A 22,301-nucleotide genomic window follows, 5' to 3' on the forward strand; every position below is an offset into this window, starting at 1 on the left:
AGTTTAGAGATAATTAATTGGTAGAGGTAATTATATATATGGTATGACTTCATTGTGTGTGTGTGGTGGTAGAGATTGAACCCAGAGTCTCATATATAGTAGCCAAGCACTCTATTACTGAGTTTCATCTCCAGTCCTGTGTGATTTTTACCAGCCATTTGAATAGGAGCTGACGAAGAGTGACAGGTAAGTGGAAGACATGGCTGACTCAGCTAACCTTCCAGTTTTCAGAAATAATGTCCCATAGGCCAGGAGTGTAGCTTAGTGGTGGTTGACTAGCATGCACAAGCATCTATGTTCAATTCTCAGTCAGGTAAACAAACAAGTAGGTCCTCAGTATTCCTGTTTGAACTCTTGTGTTCCTGAGGTAGTATTCCAAGGACAAGACTGGTAATATTGACTAGTGAGAGTTAGGACTGGGGCCGACTGGCTACTTGGGGATAATCTGGTTCCTAGGAAAAGAGGCAGGAAATGGAAGTGTGAGTTTCTAGGACCCTGACTGAGGGCTGAAAGCAGCAGTATGTGCTCAGTATAGACTGACACAGTTGTCTTTCAGCAGGTTGCACTTTGGCTTAGTGAAGAACAGAACTTTTCTCCTCTAACTTCAGGTGCCACCTCCACTCTGCCATGAACCAGTCTGTTATAACAGTACAGCTGGTCAGTGCTCAGAAAACAGGAGGAAGAAGCAAGTTAGGGGTGTATGCCAGGATGTGGCATCCCTACATTTCAAAACCTTTTCTGAGTAAGTACTTGAAAATCTCGGGATTCTGGCAGAAGGTCCAGACAAGTTAAAAACAAGTCAGCCAGGGATGGTGGCTGTAATCCCAGCTACTCAGGAGGCTGAGGCAGGACTGCCTCAAGTTCAAGGCCAGCCTCAGAACTTAGTGGGACCCTGTGTCAAAAAATTAACAGAACTGAGGAGGTAGCTCAGTGGTTGAGCACCCGAGTACACTAGTACCCCAGTACCACACACATACACACACACAGAAAAAAAGTAACACAAGAGTTTTCATTGTTATTATAGGAACATCTCTCCTCCAATCAACAAATCATATCAGGTGACTATAAACATATACATTTTATAGAGCAGTAAGGCCCTATTTACTCAATATTAAAGATAGTCACTTTCATACTGTTAAGTTTAAAAATAACAGTGCACAGGTGTATTTATGTAAAAAAAAGTCATGTTTGTGATGTGTACTTCTGAAAGATGTCAATATATATTGATAAGATTGGTAGCCAATGGGGAAGGAACTGGGGTAGAAAAGCAGTAGGAAGAATTTTTTTTGGTTAAATCTTATGTTTATGTACCTTTTAATTTGGACCACATGCTGATATTATTCATAAATAAATAAGTACATTTAAAAAATAAATCATCAGCTTTTATTATATTCAGCAACATAGAAGAGTCCAACCTAAAGTCTGTGGGAACTGAGTCACCATTACAAAGGGCAAAAGCTGTGCTAGCACCCAAAGGTACCTCCCCAAAGATACTCTGCAGTCCTGCCATGCTGCAGGAGGCCTTTCAGGGGAATCACAGACTCGAGTAAAGGGCAGGGAGGGTCAATGAATAAGCTTTCCTGGAGGAACTCAGCGCCATCCAAACCTAGCACCTGAGTGGAGACAGCTCACCAGGGCAAGGTGGTGAGAATCCACGCCTATGACGCCAGATGTCCTCTGTGTTGTGTTACTCCCAGGGCACACCTCTCTGTTCTTTGGCCACAGTGTTTGATTTTTGTAAAGAGAATGCTGAACAAGTCCAGTCCTTGTCAGTCTGAGTCTGAACTCTCACTTGACTTGGAAGACTTGTGCTTCCGTTTTTTCTTCTTTTTCTTTTCCTTCTTCCTTTTCTTATGCTTTTCTTTCTTCTTCTTTTTCTTATGCTTCTCTTTACAGTCTGAGGAACTGGAGCTGCTCTCATCCTCATCTGAGGTGGAATCCTCCAGTAACTGTTTTAGTTGCTGTATCCTAGACATAGGAGATTGATCAAAGAAATGTGATTCTTAACTTCAATAGCTTTCTTTTTCCCCTCAATTTTTTAAATTATTGGTTTTAATTTAATTTTTAAAAATTTTTACAGATTGCATTTGATTCACTGTATGCAAATGGGGTACAACTTTTCATTTCTATGGTTATACACAATGTAGATTCACACCATTCGTGTAATCACACATGCACATAGAGTCATAATGTCTGTCTCAGTTCACTATCTTTAACTTCAATAGTTTTCTTATATAAACATAATTATATTTTATTTTGTAGTGCTGGAGATTGAACCCAGGGCCTTACACATCCCAGACAAATGCCCTACCACTGAGCTACATCCCCATTCCTTAAGTAAACATAATTTAAAAGCAGTATTGAGAGGGGAAAAGTCATGATTAATTCACTAAAGACACACTTACCTTTTCATTGTCTTAAATATTTCTACAGGTTCCAATAGTCCTTACAATTATAACTTCTAACTGATGCATACTTAATCTTTCCCCCAATTTCATAGTAATCACCCACTCGAGGAATAATTCAATGCAAACAATTTGAAAAAAATCCCTCTTTTTTTTAACCTTCTCTTTAATCGTGGCTAATTTTAACACCTCAGATCTCAATGACATTGAAGATAAACCAAAGCACAAGGAATGGTCAGTGGTACACTATGTACACACCACAGTGTGGGTTGCCAACCTCACCTCCAGTTGTGTGACTGTGCTGGGCCAAGAGGAGGCTGGCCTGCTGGTTGCCTCTACACTGGCCTGTTCAGCACTGACTCCTGCCCTCCAGTCACTCAATTAAAATGTCATCCTCTGTTATCAGAATGGCTGTTTCCAACTCTAATCAATTTAAGACTTAGTAGGTTGTTGTTTTCATCAAGATGACCTCACCTCACATCCTTTTCATGTCTTTTATTCTCTCGAATGATGTCATACATGGGATCTTCATGTGCCTTAAGGGTGGGAGAAGATTAAGTTTTGGTTAGGCTTTGTAGACTGCTAGTTAAATAAAAATTAAATCCCTGTGTAATTGAAACCAGTTTTAAAAAATTGTTTGATATAGCTTTATGTTTAATATGTTCTAATCCATTTTTTCTAGAACACAGTATTTATTTTTAAATTGAGCTTTTGAATAGGCTGTATGTTCATATGATTCAAAAACCAGAAAACACAATAGGATATACAGTAAAATGCCTCTTGCTAATCCTTATTCCCCATCTGCCAAGACATCATTTTACAACTTGTCTTAGTTTATGAAGCCACAAGAAGTGTCATGTACCTGTTTTCCCAGCTACTCAGGAGACTGAGGCTGTTCTAATCCTTTATTTTATTTTATTTTATTTTTTGGTACCAGGAATTGAACCCAGGGGCGTTTAACCACTGAACCACATACCCAACCCATTTTTGTATTTTATTTTGAGACAGGGTCTCACTGAGTTGCTTAGGGCCTTGCTAGGTTGCTGAGGCTGGCTTTGAAATCATGATCCTCCTGCCTCAGCCTCCTGAGTCACTGGAATGACAGGCGTGAGCCATTGTGCTCAGTTGTACTAAACCTTTTTAAGAATCATATCATGTGCAGTGAGTGGCACAGGTCTGTAATCCCAGAGACTCAGAAGGATTACAAGTTCAAGGTCAGCCTCAGGAACTTAGCAAGAACACACCTCCAAATAAAAAGTAGAAATGACTAGGGATGTAGCTCAGTAATTAAGCAATCCTGGGTTCAATCCCCAGTACAAAAAAGTCATATCGCTGTAAATTCATTAAAGCTACATAAAGAATTTCCCTGTTAGAAAGATACAGGAAATAACTAAATATTCTTTATCAGGAAATAACTGCATAAACAGTGGCCTGGTCTTTGTGTAATAAAATAGTTCTCAAACTGAGAAATATTGAGGTGATTCTCTTTGGTCTACATGGATAGATGACTAAGAGATAGTACTAAGTGAAATAAATGGGTTGCAAAATTATGTGTAATAATAATGATTCATTTATAAGTTAAAAAATACTGGGCACAGTGGCACATTCTGGTAATCCTAGCAGTGTAGGAGGCTAAGGAAGGAGGATTCCAAGTTGGAGGCCAGACTAGGCAACTTAGCTAGACCCTGTGTCAAAATAAAATATAGAAAGGGCTGGGGATGTAGCTCAGTGGTAAGGTGCTTGCCTAACAGTCATGAGGCCTTATGTTCAATCCCCATGCAGCAAAATAAATACATATATACCTGAGTACATAAAAATCCATGTTACATATCACCAAAGAAGTCTGGAAATAAATGCATCAAACTACTTGCTGCAGACCTCCTTTGGAAAGAGAAGCAAGATTAGACTTGGTGGTAAAAATCCTAATGTGAGGTTCCCAGTTTCTTTGAAGGCAATATATTCTTTTAAGGCAAATATATTCTTATATAGATAATTTAAATTGGCTTCAAGTACTTAAATATACTTTATTTTTTTCACCTATTTTTTTCCCCCTCTTTTTTGGGTACTGGAGATTGAACTTCTGAGTTACATCCCCAGCACTTTTCAGATTTATTTTGAGACAGAGTATCACTAAGTTACCCAGGTATCCTCCAATTTGCTATTCTCCTGCCCCAGGCTCCCTGGCAGCTGGGATTATGGGTGTGTACCCACATCTGGTGACCCCATTTTGATATATGCTGACAACCCCAGTACATTCACACAGCATCATATTCCACTTGGCAGAGCAGTTACTGAACAATGAATTATCACTTCTGGAAGATGATTCTGTTAAAATAAAGCAAGGAAATATTGAATCTAGGGAAAAAATATACACACACTTCTAGCTTAATTAAAAGATATCTTTAAACAAAAACTGGGAAATGAAGCTCCTGATTTTAGTTATGAAACATGACTTTTCTTTTTTCTTTTTTTTTTTTTTTTTGTTTGTTTTAAGAGGAACTGAATAGGGATTAGGAGATAGGATCTCACTAAATTGCTGAGACTGGCCTCAAATTTGCAATCCTCCTACCTCAGCCTCCAGATTCACTGGGATTACAGGGTGTACCACTGCATCTGGCTAAAACTTGATTTTTTTATATAATAAGAAATGGGGGGGTTTGGGCTGGGGATATAGCTCAGTTGGTAGAGTACTTGTCTCACATGCACAAGGCCCTGGGTTCAATCCCCAGCACCACACACACACACAAAGTGAGGGGGGGAGGTCTGAATAGATAATGACTACTTAAGAAAAGATAATGCGTGTACCAGGCATGGAGGTACACACCTGTAATCCCGGTGATTCAGGAGGTTGAGGTAGGAGGATTTACAAAGCCAGACTCTGCAACTTAGTGAGGAGTCCCTAAAATAAAAAATAAAAAGGGTTGAGGATGTGGCTCAGTGGCTAAGTGCCCCTAGGTTCAATCCCCAATACCAAAAAAAAAAAAAAAAAGAAAAAGAAAGAAAGAAAAGAAAAAGAAAAAGAAAGAATCACTGTTCCCAGGGTATAACAAATTTGGGGGGTGGGGAGATTAGACTCAGGGGCACTTAACCACTGAGCCATATCTCCAACCCTTTTTGAGACGGGGTCTTGCTAAATTGCTGAGGTTGGCTTTGAACCTGCAATCCTCCTGCCTCAGTCTCCCAAGTCAGTGGATTACAGGTATGCACTACCACACTTGGCAGCAAACAACATAAATAGTAGTTTGTTTTGTTTTTTGTTAAAGAACTAATCTGGGACTGGGGGTATAGTTCAGTAGTGAGACAAATGCCTACCATGCACCAAGCCCTGGGTTTGATCTCCTGCACCCACCCTCTCAAAAGAGAACTAATTGGTCATACAAATGCAAATTGACACAGGAGAAGTTAATATGAAACACTCAGGCCAAAAGGCTTCTGGAGAAAGTATTTTATATAAACATTCATTTCACTGATGACTACTGACTCATTGATATTCACTGTCTCTGATAAATGTGAATTGAGGGCTGGGATTGTGGCTCAGTAGTACAGCGCTTGCCTCACATGTGTGAGGCACTGGGTTCAATTCACAGCACTGCATATAAATAAATGAATAAAATAAAGGTCCATCAACAACTAAAAAAAAATTTTTTTTAAACATGAATTGATACTAGGATTTTACTTACTACTCTGAACTGTTCTAACTTCTGGTTGCCTTTGATAAAGAAAGGGCATTCTTTGTCACCCGTTCTGTGACCATACCGTTTGCAACGCCAACCTAAAAAGAAAAGGGGAAATATTTCTGTAAGATAACATAGCTCTACCTCATCTAGATTATATTAAAGTTTTTCTTCATTAGACTCCCATTCTAAAAGCAAGGGTAGTGAGTAAACCATGAATGGAAGATCAGAGAAAACAGGTAAACTAACTGCTTTCACAATCATCCTTGAATCTTACAGTTTTAGAAATATTCCATCATCAAGTATTTACAAAGCAATCCAATGTGAAAGTATCATAAAAGGCAAATTTATTTTTATATACTTCACTATATGTTTTAGAGGAAATCTTTTCATCAAGTGTCTCTGATTCATTCTTTCTCATTTAATTATTTATTTATATATACCAGGAATTGAATCCAGGGGCATTTAACCACTGAGCCACATCCCCAGCCCTTTTTATTTGTATTTTGAACTTGTGATCCTCCTGCTTCAGCCTCCCAAACCTCTGGGATTACAGGTATGTACCTTCATGCCCAGCTGATTCTTATTTATAAATCACAGGTTCTCTTAAAAAAAATGTTAATGTCATTACAATCCAAGTATAACTTTCCCTGCAGAACAGAGAAACTCTCCCATTTAAAGAGGCCCTTTATTAAAGGTAGCAGAAGGAGGCTCTAATGAGAAGACATAAGGTAATACATAACATGTGTCACGGCAACCCAGGGAAACACATCTTCAAGGAATTTCAATGATCATGAACTTGACATCATGTATTGAGATCTAGGGGAAGATGAACTGGTGAGTGAAGCAGGAATGGAGAGACTTTTCTGACCTGTTTTCATACTCTCAGATCATCTGGATATGAGGCAAATCATGAAACTGTATGGGAATGGTGACATAAGTTAGAGACTGTGCTTGGGTATCAACCAAGGAAGTCAGGCGGCAGGAAAGGAGATCATGGGTGAGATCAGTCAATTTTGCTTCAAGCTGGCAACTATGGAAAACAGTCAAAGAGGAAGAGAACTTTCCCTTTTTATTTTTATTTATTTTTTTATCTGGGGGTTGAATTCAGGAAACCATTAAAAAGAATGAAGTTTGGGAGTTCTTCATGGATGGCCTCTGAGGGATCCCTATGTTTATCTACCCCACACTTCGATGTATGGAAAAGATAAGACCAACTTCCTTTAAAACAATTGCCTTCTACATGGTAAACTGAGAGGCTGTGAAATGCCATGGATCTAGGTTGACATGTAGATATCTACCATTTCTGTTCAAAATTCTCTCAGAATTAAAGGAATCCTTGAAATACCAAGTGCAGTTCACAGCCAATCTGACAACACAAGGAGACTCTTATTAATGCAGACTACCAGGCCACCCTCAGAAATACTAATAAATAATTTTAAATTTTATAAGATTCATTGGTTGTTAGGCACAGTGGTGCATGCCTGTAATCCCAGTGACTCATGAGGCTGGGGATACAGCTCAGTGGTTAAACACCCCTTCATTCAATCCATAGTACAAAAACAAACAAACAAACAAACAAACAAAAACAAAAAAAAAGGCATTGTTGATTTGTAGACATAGCAAAGGGTGAGAAACAACTTTACAGTTAACACCAGAATCAGTGAATTCAGTGAAAGTGTGTGTGTGTGTGTGTGTGTGTGTGTGTGTGTGTGTCTTTTTTCCCATCTGGGATGGATCTAAGTTTTTTGAGGCCTGAAGCTTATAACACTATGGGAGAAAGGGATAAGAAAGGGCTATTTAGGAAACAAATACAAAAATATCTTCCCTTGGAAAATTATACAATATCATATAACCATGCAAACATACCAAAGAAGTTCCGACAGGCCTCTAAAAGAAATGTCAGGGGGACTAAAGCTTATGTTTCAATGCTTCATTAACTTCTTGATCAAAAAAAGAAATGTGAAATCATAAGTGAAATACAACTAACTCACCTCGTTACACAGAGAAGTGGCATTTAAGTTTTTTAAAAAAGCTATAGACTTCTAGGTGATTACAAACACTCATCTGCTTTCTTCCCCATCCTGAGATTCCATGATCATGACAACTAAGGAATCTGTTTACAAGGTAATATACCAGAAGGTCCCTCAAGCATGGCCAAGTAACAACCTGTATAAATCTGTTTTTTCCTACAAGTAATGAAAATATAGTTACAAATTGGACAACAATTTTGTAAACCCTGTAAATTAACCAAAGGCTTTCCCCTACCAGATAAACATTTTAAGGAAACCACAGAACGATGGTGACAATAGTGGGATTTCTGGTATTTGAAGTGGACCTACTCCCAGTGTTCATTCTTTTCTAGTTTTGTAAAAATCAATAATGATGACAACATTCAGGGGTCAGATTGGTTTTGTGCCCCTCAAAAAGCTATAACCCAGATCACTTACTATTTGAACTGTCTCACAGTTCACTGAGAAAGGAACATCTATAAAGTGATCATGTCCTTCACTTTATAGGAAAAGCCTGATCCCCAGGATATTTGTTGAAAATAATCACTTGCAATTGTTTAACATCACAGCCTAAGGCTGTTACACACTCTGTACACTGTAGTATGCAACTCGCATGTAATGGAAGTGTCATTTAAACTCCTCCACACTCACACTGCATAACTTTGACTTCTTTCCCCAGGGGCATCCAAAGTCCTTTAGTTGGCGCGTGAGCCAGAAATTCCCTGGCATGCTCGTTGCCTGGTACATCAGGAATACAGTCTTCTGGCTTAGTCTCGTCTTCCTAAATGAAGGGAACAATGTATAAACAACATCGCAACAAAGCATTAGAATTGTCTCTCCTTCCTAGCAACCCATTATTGCCTGGCTTTCTCCTGTGCCGCAGGTCCCAATGTCATCTTCAGTCATCCCCAGGAGCAAGAAAGACAAATTATACCTGGCAGGGAAACAGGAAAACAAAGGAGAAGAACTACACCAGAAAAACAACTTTCTGCAGAAAAAAACAAACTTTACTACAGGAAAGTTATAGGGAAGCACAAGTCTGTCCTTCAGAGGGAAATTATTTGTGAGCGCCACATTCTGATGTAAATTAGATGCAATGATCAAAAAAAAGTTTTCCCTCCCTCACAATGTGTGGAATCAGGCAAGGCATAAACACTGGAGCAAGGGGCATGGAGCTCAGTGGCAGGGAGTTTGCCTGGCGTGTATAAGGCCTGGGTTCTATCCCCAGCAGCACCCAAAAAAAAAAAAAAAAAAAAAAAAAGTAAACCAGGTTTTCTGTATAATAGAGATGGTATGTTACATTAGAACAGTTCATTATGACCTGGCACATTTGTGCACACCTGTAATTCCTAATCCTACCCAGAAGGCTGAGGCAGGAGACTGCAAGTTCAAGGCTAGCCTGGACAACTTAGTGAGACCTTGTCTCAAAATGAAAACTAAAAAGGGCAGTGGATGTAGCTCAGTGGTAGAGCGACCCTGAGTTGAATCCCTAGCACCCTTCTAACCCCCCAAAATAGAAAGTTATTCACGAGAGGCAATCTGGTTTCACCTGCTTTTCTAAGTTTCCCTCATGCAGAGACACCTGACAGGGTGACCAGGGAGCTGGGAGAGGGGCCCTGTTCAGGGAGGCTGTAGTAGATGTGCTCTCAGGTCTCCCCAGAGGCTGCTCTTTGAGCTGAGGACACTCGAGACCCCAGCATGGGGTGTATTGAGGAGCTGACCAGGTGAGGTAGGCAAGGAAAATGAGGCAGCCAAGCTTTGAGGAGAGGCAGTCACAGTGAGAGAAGGGGAGCTGTGGCCCAGGAACACACACACACACACACACACACACACACACACACACACGAGGCGCACGCGCGCGTACACGCGCCTGGCTGGTTCTTTGGGGAAGGGAACACGCCTGATGAAATTTCCACAAAGGCACAAGGCCCCAAATTAGGACCCATCTGGCGTCCACAGGGAAGAAACAGCATTTTCATAAAAGGAGGTTTAAAACCTATACAGCCATTTTTCCTAACAAGTTAGAAAACGTGCAAGTATGTCTAACAGAATAACCAGAATACAAACTTCACACTAACCTTGATGAGCCCAGGAGGAGGTTTTTCATAGCTAAAAAAGAAAAAAGAAGCAAAACTTTATCAATTACATTAATAGGAATGTAACATTCAATGAGCTACAGGTAGCTCTCAGGTCAGAATAAAAAGGATATTCATAGTAAAAAACTTAAAACTACATTGTTTCTACGTTAGTTAATAGAATATGTTCAGTGCTCAAGATTCCATGCAAACAAAGCGATCCTGCAGAGAACTAGAACTTAAATTCACTGAAATAATAACTTATTGTCCCACCAAAATGATTTTATTTTGGGAAAAGGGAAAGAGATTGTAGGAAGAATGTGAGGTAGGAAGACCACGGGCTAGTCTGGTTCCAGAACATAATGATGGTTTTGTCAAGCTGCTTATCCAGCATAACATTCACGTTCTTGAAAAGAACAGGCTCCTGGGGGGAAAGCAGCCATGTATTCTCTAGCACAGTTAGTGAAGCACAGAAGAGGTGCAGTTAGAGCTAGGCCCAGGGCCTCTGCCCCAGAGGCCCCTTTGCCATGGCCTCTACTCTCCCCAACACAGAGCCATCAGGAGCACATTCCTCAGCTCTGACAGCCTTCCATACCTAAGCTCACCATGCTGAACTCAGCCTGCAGGACCACTGTTTGGTGCCCCATCCGGAGGGTACAGTCAGGACCATGACTGCTATATTTAGTCTACTAAGGGGTCTTCTTTCCACTTACCAACAAGCTCTGGGACCCCCAGGGTCTTGAGACTACAAACTGGGTCTGTGCTCCTGGTTCATTTTCACTTTCCATCACTGTTCAAACGGCCTGAAAAGACTGCTAGATTCTATGTTTGGAAAATCAGCACCAGATGCTTATGCTCATTTTTAAGTAATGACACATAAACACACGCTATCAAATACAGCATGGGTGTTGGCTTTTAGTCACGAATGCATAATAGACCAAAAAATATATAAAAAGGGAAGAAAAGGAGGCAAGACCATGGCGTGTCTCAATGCTTCCACATGGAATATTTTACTGAAAGAGATCTATCAGGGCACTGCAGCTACCTTCAAAGTGTCTCTCAACTCTAGAAAGTTGGAAATGTGGGAGCCCCAAAATGCTGAACAACTAGTGAAAGCAGGAGTGACTGATTTTCTGTTTCCATAATGGAAATATTAAATTGTCATCAGAAAAATATTAACAAATGTTAAAAGAGTGAATTAGATACTGATATAGGACAATCTCCACAACAATTTGGTCTACAAAGAAGTAGGTAAAAAACAGTGTACTTGGCATGTTTCCATTTGCAGATACAGGAAAAGGGACACTATATACGACTATGCGCACACATCTTTATAAATACAGGACACCTAAAAAATGGGTTACATGTCTTCTTCTAGTAAGGATCAGAGATAGGAGGGACTTTTATTTTTCCTTCTATTCACATTTACATGTATAGTGAACTTCCCACAGATGTCCCTTGCTGGCTATGGCCTTGTAGGCCTATGATTTAGAAAACTTTGTTTCATATCTGGCCGCAGAGCGGGTATAGCAGCTTTCAGTCAAATCTACCCCCATCTGCTCCAAGCCTCATAAAATATGCCTTATTCTTCTTTATCTTGTTAGAGCCTCAGAAAAAGTAGAGGGCAAGCCACAGATTTTGACCCTATTTCCCAGGGATAAATTCAACCTATACCTGTAAGAGTAATTGGGACAATTACTCAGACCTCATGACATCTATTTTGTTGCTTTTTTTTTCCTGATGACAGAATTTTAATTTGCAGAATACAAAGTGTTAACAAACAATAAAATAAATCTGTTACTATTACCAAATGATAAATGAGAGAATGAATAACTGTAACAAAAGCATTCCAACAATCTTCTCCCTGAACCTGACAGCAGGACTACTCAACCTGTTTTCCAGAAATATTCCATCAAACCTATCATTTACCCAATTTTCCACTGACCTTCACATCAAGTGTCATTTTTCAAGTCTCAATAAATAATTTAAACATAAATAAACTAGATATTATAATTAGAAGGTATAAATGTTCAACATGTGTAAAAAGCAAGCAATAACTACATGCTATATACGTAAGTCACACTTTATTTTTTTATTTTTATTTTTATTTTATTTTATTTTTATTTTTTTTTTTTTTTGCGGTGCTGGGGATCGAACCCAGGGCCTTGTGCTTGCAAGGCAAGCACTCTACCAACTGAGCTATCTCCCCAGCCCTTTATTTTTATTTTTTTGCAGTGTTGGGGATTAAACCCAGGGCCTTGTGCATGCAAGGCAAGCACTCTACCAACTGAGCTATATCCCCAGCCCATGAATCACACTTTAAATATCAATACATCAATAGTTAAAAACAAAAGATGGGGAGAGTAAGCATGAGAAATCTGAAGTACACCTATTAACATAAATTTCAAGAAAAAGTATTTTCAGAGATAAAGGGGAACATTTCAAAACCATAATAGAGTAACTTCTTCAAGAAAGTATAACAATCCTAAATGTGTATGTACCTAATAACAAAATTTCAAAATACATGAAGTAAAAATTAATAAAACTAGAAAGACAAATCCACAATCATTCTTAGAGATTTTAAACCTCACTTCGCTGGAAGGAGTAATGATATAGAAGGCTTAACAACATCATCAGCCACCTTGACCTACTTGTTATTTATAGGGAACTATACACAGAAATGACAAGTAGAAAATTAATAAGGATAGACTACATGGTCATAAAATAAGCTTTGAGAAATTTTAAAAATTTGAAATCATGCAGACTGTTTCCTGCATGATTTATTACAATAGAAATCAATCACCTTAAGATACACAGAACCCCACCCCCACGTCTCAACTACTTTGAAGTTAAATTGCACACTTACAAATATCTCACAAGTCAAAGAAGAAAGCACAAGAAAAATAAAAAGTACTTTGAACTAAGTGATAAAGTTTAAAACATCAGAATCTCTGGGATGAAACAGTACTCAAATGAACACTTACAATTTAAAGTACTTCTATCAAAAAGAAGCTAAATAAACAAATTATTTTCAAACTAGGTAGTAGGAAGGAAAAAATAAGAGTAGGAGCAGAAATATATGAAATAGAAAGGAAAAATACAGCTAAAAGTTGATAAAAATCTAACAAGTCTAATCAAGAAAAGAGCAAGAACACAAAAATTAATATCAATGGAAAGGGAGCTATCAAAACAACTCTACAGATGCTAAAAATATATTAAGTTGATATTATAATTGTATGCCAACATATGTGGTAGTTAATATAAGATGCAGACCTCATGACATCTAGAGTTCTGTTCAAATAAATTTGATTGAAAGCTCCCTCTCTGTAAAGGGTAAAGCGTAACCTAACTTAATATGTAAACAAACTGCAACCTAACTTGAAAGTTTATTCTTAAATTGCTGATTCGTGGCCAATCAAAGCATCCCAGATTTCAGCTAATCACAGGCTGCAAACTGCCAAAACGTTCATCTAAGGCTAATGTCAACCTGTAACCAATCAAGTGGTTTTTCCTTTTCACTTTTTTTTTTTTCCATATATAAATACTGCCTGCCCACATGAGTGGGTGTAGGTCTTTGAACATTTACCGGTTTGGTGGTGTTATCACTTGAATCTGAAATGTCCATAAGGCTTATGTGTTGAAGGCATAGGTACATGGCAAGTGAGAGTGAAACAGCTACATAGTTCCAAAGCTGTTGCCCAATACCCAAATGCCAGCTCCATGCCAAGCTTTACCAGTACAGGATTGTTAGTAGATGCGCAATTGGAATCCAAGAATTATTCTAATATGATGTTTATCACACGTGGGGAATAAAAGACGCCAGGAAGCTGGGCACAGTGGCACATGCCTATTCCCCAGAAATTTGGGAGGGATGAGGATGGAGGATTGCAAGTCCAAACAACCTCAGCAACTTGACAAGACCCTGTTTCAAAGTAGAAAATAAAAAGAACTGGGAATATAATTCAGTGGGTTCATTCCCCAGTACCAAAACAAAGACAAAGGCAAAAGCAAGCAAACAAATAAACAAAAACAACTCCACCAGACTCTTTTGTCTCTCTTTTTTTCTTTTTTTTTTTTTTTGGGGGGGGGGGCATGTTTTTTGTTTTTTTGCTAGGGACTGAACTCAGGTCACTTTACCACTTAGCTACAATCCCCAGTCCTTTTTTTGGTGCAGGGGGTTGTACTGGGGATTGAACTCAGGGGCACTCAACCACTGAGCCACATCCCCAGTCCTATTTTGCATTTTATTTAGATATAGGGTCTCACTGAGTTGCTTAGCACCTCTCTGTTGCTGAGGCTGGCTTTGAACTCTTGATCTTCCTGCCTCAGCCTCCTGAGCCACTGGGATTTATAGGTGTACAACACTGCACCCGGTCCCAGTACTTTTCATTTTTTATTTTGAGACAGGGTCTCACCAAGTTGCCAAGGCAGGCCTTGAGCTATGCAATACTTCTGCCTTAGCCTCCTGAGTCACTAGGATTATAGGTTTGTGTCACCATACCTGGGTTAGACTTCATGTTTGCCAGCAAATGTCTGACAGGTGAATAAAGCAGGATCGAAGGAACTGAAATTGCTACTAAAGGTGTCTTTGTATCAGAGAGTTGCTCCTAGACAATCTTTATCACCTGGGAGACTTTTATGTACATTTCAAGGAACATTTATTGCCTATCAGACACTGCCCAGGACCTCCTCATTTCCATCCACGAACTAAACCATGAACCCAGAAGGCTGAGCCTATAAATTGGCATGGGGGCCAGCAGGCCAGAAAGGAAAGGCTTTCTACAGGTTCTAAGAGATTCATACCACCTCCACAAAAGTAATATGTAAACTTTTTTTTAGCTCAGATCTGTGCCTTACCCCTCTAAATCTCCAGGGAACCAATGATTTCAATGATTTAATGTTTTCTTCACCATGACCCACTGTCTTATCCATTCGTATTGCTATAATAGGATACCAAAGGCAGGGTAATTATAAGGTAATTTATTTATTTATTTATTTATTTATTTTTTTGGCACCAGGGATTGAACCCAGGGGCACTCTACCACTGAGTTTACATCCTTAGCCCCTTTTTATTTTTAATTTGAAGATAGGGTCTCACTAAGTTGCCAAAGTTGGCCTGGAACTTGGGATTCTCCTGCCTTAACCCCGACTCACTGGGATTACAGGCATACCAATGCACCTGGCAGAAATATATTTCTTACAGTTCTGGAGGCTAGAAAGTCCAGGACTGAGGAGGCCCCCATCTGGAGAGGGTCTTCATGCGTATCATCCCAAGGTGGAAGGGTAAAAGAACACACATGCAATAGACAGCAAGAGAGGGACACTAAAGTTTTCTCACCATCCCACTCTCAAGATAAATTCATTAATCCATTCACGAAGGCAGAGCTCTCATGACATAATGCTCTAGTAGGCTCCACTTCCCAACACTGTTGCACTAGGAATTAAGTTTCCATATGTGAGCTTTGGGGGACACACTGATTCTGTATCACCTGCTTCTTACGTACTGACTTTTAAGACCTTTTTGAACAGAGGAAACATTAGAAGTGATTAAGAAGAATGAACGAAGAGAGGAGAGAAATGTTTTTTCCTCTGTTCATTGCCAAGATGTAGGAAAAAAGAATTTTGCCAGATGATGGATGAGAAATGCCACAAATGGCTACAGCAACACAGACTTCCCTTTGGCTTCATGTGGGGAGCCTTCCAAGGGACTGTTCAAATTCTCATCATCATAAATCCAGAGCTTTGCTAAGGGACAGAGGAGGACTCAGCCTTTGAAGAATACACAGTAAACAACTGGTTAAAAGAATTAGCTGTTTAGGTATAGTACAAAGTTCTTCCATAGCAAATACTTAAAATAATTTCTAATGGAAAACTGTGGTGTGTCATAGGCAAAAGAAATCTGTGTAACTTGGGAAAATGATATAGTTCATCTGTAGCCACTCACCAGAAATATTAATGCTTTGCCTCATGCAGAGAAGCCTAAAAGAATTTGGGTGAGGTACCGCATGCCTGTAATCCCAGCGATTCAAGAGGCAAGAGAATAGCAAGTTCAAGGGCAGCCTGGGCAAAATAAAAAGGATTGGGGATGTAGCTCAGTGGCAAAGTGCCCTTGGGTTCCCAGTATGTGGGGCAGGGCAGGGGCAGGGTGGCAAAGGAAGTTTAGAAGGGAGTGGTAAAAAAAATCTATAGAAATATCCAATAATCCAACAATACATGTTTTTTTTGCCACAGAAGTTATACAAACAACATATGGCCACATAAAGTTCCAAGTTCCTGAAAAGTATGTTTTTGCATAGATGAAAAAGGAATGGAATGGAACCATACATTTTTGCACATTTTGAATTCTATTATTATTAGGAATGGCATTCCCTAAAAAGTTCACTTTAAAACTCTGAGCTCCAGTTTAAAGGAAGGTGGCTGATTTTTTCTCACTAGAGCTGAAGAATTCATTAGTTTATGTAGCATGTTTTAAAAAAGATATTTCTTGGCCTGGTGCATTGGCACATGCCTATAGCCCAGTATCAGGAGACTAAGGGAGGAGGATACTTTGAGTGCAGGGATTCAAGGCCATTCTGGGCAACACAGCAAGAGAACCTGCCTCAAAAAGAAAAAAGAAAAAAAAAAAAAAAAGATATTTCTCAAAGTGTAAGATAATATTTAACGACTAAGTATATCAGATTTGCAAATGGGAATGAGCTTATTGTACATTTTGGCTTCTGACTGTGAAAGATGAGAGGCCTTTGTGATCTTTGAAGTCAGTTCTTAAAATTAAAAAGAAAATTAGAGTCCATTATTTTGCATGATTTGTAAAGAAACCTTACTATTAAATCATTCTAGTATGTTGCTCGTAGGGAAAGATTAAATTTAGATAAGAGATAATAGGAGGTAAATGTATTCTTCCAAGGCAGTTTGTGGGGAGAAATCTTTATTTTGCCAGGTATTTTAAAATACTGTTTTTGAAAGCTGGGGTATGGTTTCTTTGAGCGGTGTCCTCCCTGTAAAACATATTCCATTCCACCGGGTTGTATCTGCAGCTGTCTCCTATAGAGTTGGAAGGCAAAAGAAAACTGGGTGAAAAGAGTATGCCTTAAGGGACCTGGCAGGTATGAGGGGGGGAAAAAAAAGGAAGAAAAGTAAGATCAAATATAAGAAACTGGCTAGAGTGGAGTAAGGAGACCTAAAGAGAACTCATCACAAGGAGAAAGGTCTTGAATTCAATTTGTAAAAACCCCATTGAGACATCCCATTAAAATGGGGCCTGCAAATTACACTATTATATTGTGTTCATGTATGAATACGTAACAACATATCCCATTTTTATGTACAACTATAATGCACCAATTTTAATAAATGTGGAAATAAAACAAAATGGTACCTGACCAACTTGCTTATCTACTTCTCTCCCCAGACTCCCTGAAAATGAGAGTAAAGCGATAAGCAAGAAGCCACAAAGAAATCCTGGGAGGAGAGGAGGACAGAGAATTGCAAGAAAAGTTTGGTAAGACCATGGAAAGTGAAAGAATGTCTTAATTGGCTATTTTATTACAACACATGGAAGATGGGAGCTGGGAGGGTCATGGAGGGGCTGAAGTCTCCACTCTTCTCCTTCCATACAGCCCCAGGAGACCGGGCTGCCCAACCCTTGAAAAAAACGGCAGGCTGAATCCTCTGAGGAACAACTGGAAAGGCCCAGCTGCATGGGAATACTGGAGAGCTGAGGATGAGGCTGAGCACTGGGAAAAACTGTTGAGTCTTAGTGTGAATTTTGCAATGCTCTGCTCTGTCCAGTGTCCCAACCTAGAACACTGGCACCAGGAACATCTCTGGCACTCAGACTTAAGGTTATTAGTTTAGTCTCTGAAAAAAAGGAAGGGGTCCCACGAAAAAGCTCCCTTTACTGATATGTGGGGGTTGCCCCATAAAAAATGAGATCTCATTAGTCATCAATCCTAGACCTTTGCTTTCTTTCTCTCCTTAACAGCCCCCTTCAAAATGGCACTATAGGGCCTTGCTCTAAAATATGAGGGAGACCCCAGGATCCCTACATAGTAGAATAAAATTTCTACATGAAAAACACTAAAAAGGAAATGCAAAGAAGAGCCAGGAATGGTAATACATTCATGTCATTCCAGCTACTAGGGAGGCTGAGGCAAAGAGGATCACAAGTTACAGATCAACTTAGGAAGACTTGTCTCAAAACAGAAAATTTTAAAAGGGCTGGGAATATAGGACAGTGGTGGAGTGTCTCTGGGTTCACTTCCCAATGCCACAGAGAAAATGAAACAAAAAGGCTAAGAAGATACAGGTGATAGGGTAGAAGGCAATCAAAAAAAAAAAAAAAAAAAAAAAGAAAGAAAGAAAGAAAAGAAAACTAATGGGTATCCCTAAAAATTCAAGAAGATAAGCTATTGACAAAATAAGAGAACGTCCAGATGGCGACAATATTCGAACAGTCAGAAGGGGTGGTGTAGACCTCTATCTATTGCTGAGGCTAAGGCAGGAGGATTGCTTCAGGGAGCAATATGTAAAAACGCGGTCTCAAAAAATAAACTTCTCAGCTCCCCGACCCAGCAAATGGGAGCGAAACCAGAGCTTCAGTCACACAAGTGTTCTACAATTGAGTTACATCCAAGCCCAGACTTTTTAAATTTTCCTTTTCTTTTTTTTTTTTTCTTCCCCCCCATATTGGGGATTGAATCCAAGGGCGGCACTCCGCCACTGAACTATATCCCCATCTGCTTTTATTTTATCGTGACACAGGGTCTAAGTTGCCCAATTTAGCCTGCCTCGGCCCTTTGAAAGTGTCTCATAAACTAAAATGGTTTTTCCCTTAGAGTGTTTTCTGCCTATTTAACCCAGAAGGGCGGATTCAGATTCCACTGGACTCTCCTCCGCACCCCGCCCTCTGCAGGTCGCATGGACTCCTGGTGGCCTCTGCAGCGAGGGTCACTGAGCCGCCTCCACCAGGCCGAGCGGACCCTGAACCACGGCGCTGGTCCCGGGCTCCGGTCGCCGAGCTGCAGCGGCCCCTGCGCGCCCCGGGCCCGGCCTGGGCTCCGAGGGCTGCGGAGGCGCCACACTCGCCGTCCCCGCCGCCCGCCCCGGGACCTTCGGGGCCAGCCCTGGGCGCTCCAGTCTCCTCCCCACAGCGCAGCGACACGCCCGGGTCTCCCTCCCCTTAACGGCCGAGGAAGAAGAGTCGGGGTGGGCGGGCGAAGAGAAACGCGGAACCACAGGCCCCGAGGTGCCGGCGGGGCGTGTTTGTCAGTCCTCGACGCCGCCCGCGCGCCCGAGACGCGGCTGGTCCTGGGGCGGCGGGACACGCGCGCGGCCTCCCGGGGCCGACACCGCCCTCCACGTGCGCGGGAGGCGCCTGTGGGGCCGGGTCTCCCCGCCCAGGACGAGGCCAAGCTGGCGAGCGCCGGGACCGCCACCCTTCGCCCCAAGGAGGGGCCTGAGGCGCGGGCTCTCGTCGCCTAGCCCCGGGCTCCGGCCGCGGCCCAGAGGGTCAGGACCGCCCGAGCCCGGCCTGGCGCGCAGCCCCCTCCCCGCGAGCGGCCGCGGCGCCCGGCGGACTCACAAGGACTCCAGGTGCTTGAGCTGCTGCAGCTGCTGCGCGTCGTGCCGCCGCCGCTTTTGCTCCCGGCGCCGCTGCAGCTCCTGCTCCGCCGGCTCCCGCGGCCGCCGCGAGCCCCGCGCCCCAGCGTCGTCGGCCCCAGGCCGGGACGACATCGCGGCCCCCGCGCGCGGATCCGGCGGAGGCCGCGGCCAAGGTCGCAGTTCCTTCCGCGGCGCCCGACAGGCCCGCAGCGCCCCCTCCCGCCGCCCCGCGACCCGCTGGGCCCGGGCCGGTATCCCAGCTGGGGCTGCCAGGCCCCCGCCTCCGCGCCTCGGCCCCCAAGTCCCAGTTCCCCAAGTCCGGGTTCCCCTAGCCGGGTTCTCTTGCGCCCCTGGCGGCGACCTGGAGCAGAGGCGGGCGGGGGGCAGGGCGGAGCCTGAGAGGCTTCCTGACCCAGGCTACCTGCGGGGCCACGCCCCTTTGTGGGCCTCGGCCTGGTACAAGTCACGTGGGTCCTCCAGAGACTGGATACACTGCACACTCATATTAGTAGGATTCATCCATTTTTGGAAAAAAGTAAATCTCCATATAAGTTCTCCAGTTTTCCAGAGCAGCATGTGATCCATGGTTACAACAGTCAACGTTCATTGTATTTACAAAAGTTTGGGTGCTGGAAGTTAACTAAATTGTTCGTTAAACAATTTAAAGTTTATTTTATTTTATTTTTATTTATTTATTTTTTTGCGCTGCTGGGGATTGAACCCAGGGCCTGTCTGCTTGCAAGGCAAGCACTCTATGAACTGAGCTATATCCCCAGCCCACTAAGGTCTACTTTTATTTAGTTATCTACTTTATATTTTTATTTATTTTTGAAGGACTGGGGATTGAACCCAGGTCCTCGTGCATCCTAGGTAAAGTGCTTTACCACTAAGCTACATCCCCAAAATTCTCAATGTAGTTTTGATTTGCATTTCCCCAATGGATACAGACGTTGAGTATTTTTTCATTTACTTGGTGATCATTTGTATTTATTTAGAAAAGTGTTTGTTTAACCAAATGTGGTGTCTCACCCCTGTAATTCCAGTGACTTGGGAGTTCGAGGCAGAAGGATTACAAGTTCAAGGCCAGCCTCAGCAATTTAGCCAGGCCCTAAGCAACTTAGTGAGACCCTGTCTCAAAATTTAAAAATAAAATAAAATAAAAAGGGCTGGGAATGTGGTTCACTGGTTAAGCACCTCTGGGTTCAATCCCAGTTGCAAGAAGGAGGAGGAGGCGGGAAGGGAGGGATGGGGGAGGGGGGAGAGGAGGAGTCTATTTAGTTCAATTGAATAACTATTTTTTTGGGGGGGGGGTGGAGTGGGTGAGCCAGGGATTAAACCCAGAGGGGAGTAATCACTGAGCCACATGCCCAACCAGTTATATATATATATGTATACATTTATCTATATTTTTAGCAGGGGTACCAGGGATTGAACTCAGGGCACTTGGCCACTGAGCCACATCCCCAGTCCTATTTTGTATTTTTATTTAGAGACATGGTCTTACTGACTTGCTTAACATCTTACTTTTGCTGAGGCTGGTTTTGAACTTGAAATCCTCCTGCTTCAGCCTCCCAAGCCACTGAGATTACAGGCATATGTGCCACTGCCCCGAACATATAGTTTATTTTGAGACAAGTTCTTGCTAAATTGCTGAGGCTGGCTTTGAAATTTCAATCCTCCTACCTCAGCCTCCCAAAGTGCTGTGATTATAAGCCTGTGCCACCAGGCTCAACTGTTTGTCCATTTATTGAATTGAGTTATTTGGGTTGGTATGTTTGTTTGTTTTTTGGTGTTGAGGTTTTTTTCTTTTTAGTTCTTTATATATTCTGGATATTAATCCTCAGTTGGAAGAGTAGCTGGTAAAGATTTTCTCCCAGTCTGTAGGTTCTCCCTTCACACTGATATTAACTTTGCTGTGCAGAAGTCTTTAATGTATTTTGGTACCTGACCAGTAAATTTCCTGATTGCTGGTCCAAGGTGACATGTAGGGTTTTGTAGTCAGTCCATGACAGCATGATGGGCCCCACACCCCTAGAATTGGTTTGATGCCAATATGAAAGGTGCCACCCGTGCACTGAGAGGTGTGAAGAAATTTATTATTCACATATTGAGACTTTGGGGGAAAGCACATCAGGCACCTCAGCAGGTCAAAAAATGGCTTGAAGCAAAGATGAGTGGCCCTGGATTTTGTTATGGGCAGGGTGTGGGACTTGGTTGAACTTTCCTGAACAAGGGCCCAGGTGTTATGTGGTTTGAACTTCCTCTTGGTGCCAAGGGGAAAGAAGTGCATGGTTCCCCCTTTTTTAAAACCAGCTTTTGGACTGGGGAGATAGCTCAGTCGGTAGAGTGCTTGCCTTGCATGCACAAGGCCCTGGGTTCGATCCCCAGCACTGCAAAAAAAACAAAAACAAACAAACAAAAAAATCTAAAACCAGTTTTTCTGCTTGTGGAACAAAAGAGAAAATGGAGGTGGGTCTTGAAAGCTGACATCACCAGTGGAGTCGACCAGACACTGTGGTGCACAAATGTAGTTCC

The 22,301-nt window shown here is 41.7% G+C and overlaps 1 protein-coding gene across 1 annotated transcript; it reads right to left on the reverse strand.

The window, feature by feature from the left end:
- Window positions 1-1,360: 1,360 nt before the first annotated feature.
- On the reverse strand, window positions 1,361-20,101 carry LOC124990193 (retinitis pigmentosa 9 protein). The gene is made up of 6 exons (XM_047559929.1): window positions 19,747-20,101; window positions 10,170-10,200; window positions 8,743-8,872; window positions 6,086-6,177; window positions 2,880-2,941; window positions 1,361-1,968 (listed from the first exon to the last, which is right to left on the reverse strand). The coding sequence occupies exons 1-6, from the start codon at window positions 19,896-19,898 to the stop codon at window positions 1,770-1,772; spliced, it is 666 nt and encodes a 221-aa protein (XP_047415885.1). The 5' UTR covers window positions 19,899-20,101; the 3' UTR covers window positions 1,361-1,769.
- Between the last annotated feature and the right edge of the window lie 2,200 nt (window positions 20,102-22,301).

This window comes from Sciurus carolinensis, chromosome 8, assembly GCF_902686445.1.
Source record: "Sciurus carolinensis chromosome 8, mSciCar1.2, whole genome shotgun sequence".
In the NCBI taxonomy this organism is placed as follows: Eukaryota; Metazoa; Chordata; class Mammalia; order Rodentia; family Sciuridae; genus Sciurus; species Sciurus carolinensis.